This window comes from Octopus bimaculoides, chromosome 1 (assembly GCF_001194135.2).
Source record: "Octopus bimaculoides isolate UCB-OBI-ISO-001 chromosome 1, ASM119413v2, whole genome shotgun sequence".
Classification (NCBI taxonomy): domain Eukaryota; kingdom Metazoa; phylum Mollusca; class Cephalopoda; order Octopoda; family Octopodidae; genus Octopus; species Octopus bimaculoides.
Genome location: NC_068981.1, coordinates 78,941,320 through 78,945,188, shown reverse-complemented (window position 1 = coordinate 78,945,188; position 3,869 = coordinate 78,941,320). Strand labels below are relative to the sequence as shown.

General features: G+C 35.2%; 1 protein-coding gene across 4 annotated transcripts in view; it reads left to right on the top strand.

The window, feature by feature from the left end:
- The first annotated feature begins 1,515 nt into the window (after positions 1-1,515).
- The window catches only part of LOC106883562 (chromodomain Y-like protein 2), a 188,995-nt gene continuing 186,641 nt past the window's right edge, over positions 1,516-3,869 (top strand). For 3 of the 4 annotated variants that reach the window (XM_052967606.1, XM_052967614.1, XM_052967617.1), the window contains exon 1: positions 1,517-2,136. Coding sequence is in view for 1 of the 4 variants with exons in the window: in XM_052967610.1 (XP_052823570.1) it covers positions 2,113-2,136 (24 nt within the window). In the remaining 3 variants the exon portion in view is untranslated. Of the gene's footprint in view, positions 2,137-3,869 lie in introns of all 4 variants that reach the window. The other variant, XM_052967610.1, reaches the window with a different exon arrangement.

Here is a 3,869-nt window from a genome sequence, read left to right as displayed (position 1 = left end):
GTATATGTCTGGTCATAGAGTGACCAATGGTTGCATATCCATAAAGGGCTTAATGTTTTATAGATGTGTGTGTGTGTGTGTGTGTGTGTGTAGCCACATCTGCAGATGTGGCTGCGAGGTAAGAAGTTTGCTTCCTAGCTACATGGTTCTGGGTTCACTCTCACTGCAAGGCACCTTGGGTGTCTTTTGCTATAGCCTTGCGAGTGGATTTTATAATAATAATAATAATAATAATAATAGTTATCATTATATCATTATTACATCAATCAAATCTGATAAATCCAATAATGGAAAAGTAATGCTTCAAATCAGTCCCCAAAACGTATCTTTGCTCATTTGTCTTGAATGTAGATGTTCAAAGCATTTTCATTGCCCCACAACCAATTTTAAGGTGTGTGCTTGCACCCCTGATCCCGAGCCTATGTTTACTACCTCTCTCTCTCTCTCTCTCTCTCTATATGCGAGTGGATTTTATAGATGGAAACTGAAAGTCCGTCTTATATACATGTATGTGTGTGTGTGTATGCATGATTTTGTGTCTGTTTGTCCCCAACACCACTTGACAACCGGTGTTAGTGTGTTTACGTCCGGGTAACTTAGCGGTTTGGTAACAAAGAACCGATAGAATAAGTACCAGGCTTTAAAAAAAATACTGGTGTCGATTCGCATGATCGCAGTCTAATGACTGGAACAAGTAAAACATAAGAAAAATAAGATATACTGTTCATGAATGTCAACAACCGGCTGAAAAAAAATACCTGGCAGAGTTCTGCAGAATAAGTTCAAATAGATAAAGCGTCTCGCAAATAGCTGACAAATTCCTTCTAAGGCTGTATAAATCTAAAAACAGGACATGAGAGATAACTGCCGTAAGATCAATCAATTGAAATTATAAAGAAAACATGAAATATGGCATGGAAGGAGTGGATCTGGTTTTTAAAAATCATCTTTATGGACATGATATAACGGCGAATGCGTACACAGTTATATTAAGGTGGGGGGGGGACTAACAGATTCATCTGAGCGTCAGACAAAATGCCTGTCAGCAATTATTAATTAGAGTCCCTTTATGTACTAAGTTCAAATCACGCTGAGGTCAACTTTGTTTTTTATCTTTCTCGGTGTCATTAAAAATAAAGTAACCCACACCAGTCGATTACAAGTCTGGTGTGGGTTTCATGTTTCTATAATGTTTTCTTAGATGTGAATGGAATAAATGAAAGAACACACTGATAGACGCGCGTCACACAAAAATGAGTGCTTGCTTAATATTGATAAAATAAATACATCAAGAAAGACCCTTAATGTAAATCGATCATATGTGTGACAATGTCCGCGTTCTCCCCACGCATTCTCATATATACATACATATGTATATACTTTTATATAAATGTATGTATAACGAGCGCGCGTATATAAGCAAGCGCGTATGCGATTCAAGCTAACTCACTCCGTCCCTTTCCCCTTGTCTCGCTCGCCTCATCCTACTTCTCTTACTTCTTCCTCTTCTCCTTTACCTCATTCCTTCTTTCCTTCATCAATTCCTGGATTTAATATTGCCCGATGTGTTCTCTCTCAACACTTTTCTCCCCTTGAATCGACGACTTTATTACACACACGCTCTCATATAAATTAGATATATATTATATATCAAACTTTAAAGTTTTCTTCCTTCTTACTATACGTGGTTATATATATATATATATATATATATATATATATATATTGCTGGCGATCGCTTCTAGTAAGGAAAGCAAAAGTAAGGATTTAAGAAAACACTTAGACATAGCTGAACAAAACATTCCCCTTCCCAAACAGAAAAAAAAGAAAAGAAAAAAGTCGTAAATATTGATTATAAATCGTATATGTGAAAATAATTTTTTTAAAAATCAAGAAAATGAAAGAAGACACAGATACAGAAGGATCATAGACAAGTAATAATCAAAGCTAATAATAACAGCGTCGATGATAATGACGACGACGACGACAGGAACAACAACAACCATAAAAAAAGAGAACAAGAAGTGAAACATTCGGGGAAAGCTTTAAGTTGGTCTTTTTTTTTAGCCCGATACTTCCTCCTGTCTCTTGTTATGGTGTATTTTATAGGCTATGGCGGCAAGCTGTATCTATGAGGTAAGGACCTGCTTTTTATCTCTCATTCTCTATATATATCTTTCTTCTCCCGCTTTTGCAGGTTTCTGTCTCTTGTCTTTTCCTTCCTTCTCTCTTCACTTCTTCACACTCTGTTTCTTACTCTTTCCCTCTGCGTATATATATATATATATATATATATATATATCTGTGTGCATGCATATATACGTGTACATATGTATGCACATACATGCTTACTTTTTGCTCTTCTTTCCTTCTCTCACTTAAGTTGTTTCTTTCTTTGTATCCATGTATGTACCTGTCTTTCTTGCTCTGACACTCCTTGACACACGTTTATCTTAACTATTACTTTCATAAAAGAATATGCATATCCTATAGCTGTCTACCTATATACACACATATAAGTATAGGTGTGTGTGTGTGTATGTATATGCATATATGTCAGTATATATTCTTGTATGTGCATATATGTATATACGCGTGTCTATCTATCTATCTTTCTACCTATCTATCTATTTCTCTCTCTATCTATCTACCTTAACGACACGTACTCTGAATCTTAATTGATATCTCCCTATTTAATCGATTTAACCCTTTCGCTCTTAATCGAATGTGTTTATCTGGTTGTTGATGTTTGTTTCTTCGTAACTAGCTACCCCCCTCTCTCCATGGCTCTTCATTTCTGCAAATATATATATATGTCTGTCTGTGTTTTGGTCAACTTGATGACATTTTCCAAGCTCTGAAAACATTTTATGTAGTTCCATGCATACAACAAGCGTATTTGTACATATACACCCTATCACATTTATATAATAAACATGTATGGATGTATGAATTCACTTATAGTCATACTATTCGCATACATATATATATATCCGCGCGCACAATTTACTCGTATGTATAGCATTATTTATTTATTTAATATGCATACACGCATATATAGGTAACAGACATGTGTGAAGATGGGAGACGAGGTGTGTTAACCATTATGGCCATCACGGCACTGAAACTTAAGGCAAAACTCAGAACAGCCAAATAACAACGATCACAGGAAATATTTTAATCACCAACACACGCATACAAGCCATAAGATAGCTGTTATGAAGAAATAATCACGGTTTCGATTTTATTGTTTTGATGTGTTGCTTGTGTTTGGTAGCGGCCAACAACACAAAGCAAAACATAAAAACAGTTTTGATTTGTATCTGCTTTACCTTGTCCTCGTCGTAGTTCCAAGTTCCATTGTCATCATCATTATAATAGTAATAATAACTATTATTTCTTTAGCTCATCGTCATAATGATAATAATGATGATAGTAATTATCATCATCATGGTCATTCACTATGTCTTCTCATGTGTTGTGTGTGTGTGATGGGAGTTTGTTTCTTTCTGAGATCACATCAGCTAAAATAAACTAATGGAATGGTGACGAAGCGATAGTGCACGAAAATAAGGTAGCGGGGCAATACGGAAAATTGCAACACACATGCATGTATACGAATGATCAATGGGATCTTATGTACCTATACATATTATAACCCCATCTCTCTCTAAATATATATATATATATATGACAGATAGATATAGATAGATATTCATACACAAGGTTAGATGACTGATAGAAAGACATGCATGTAGATAGATAAACGGCTGGGTAAATAATTTTTTTCGAAGCACGGTCAACTCTAAATGATTTCTCGTATCTCTTTGCTTTTTTATTTTTCAAAGTTGGCAGTTGAGTACAGCATT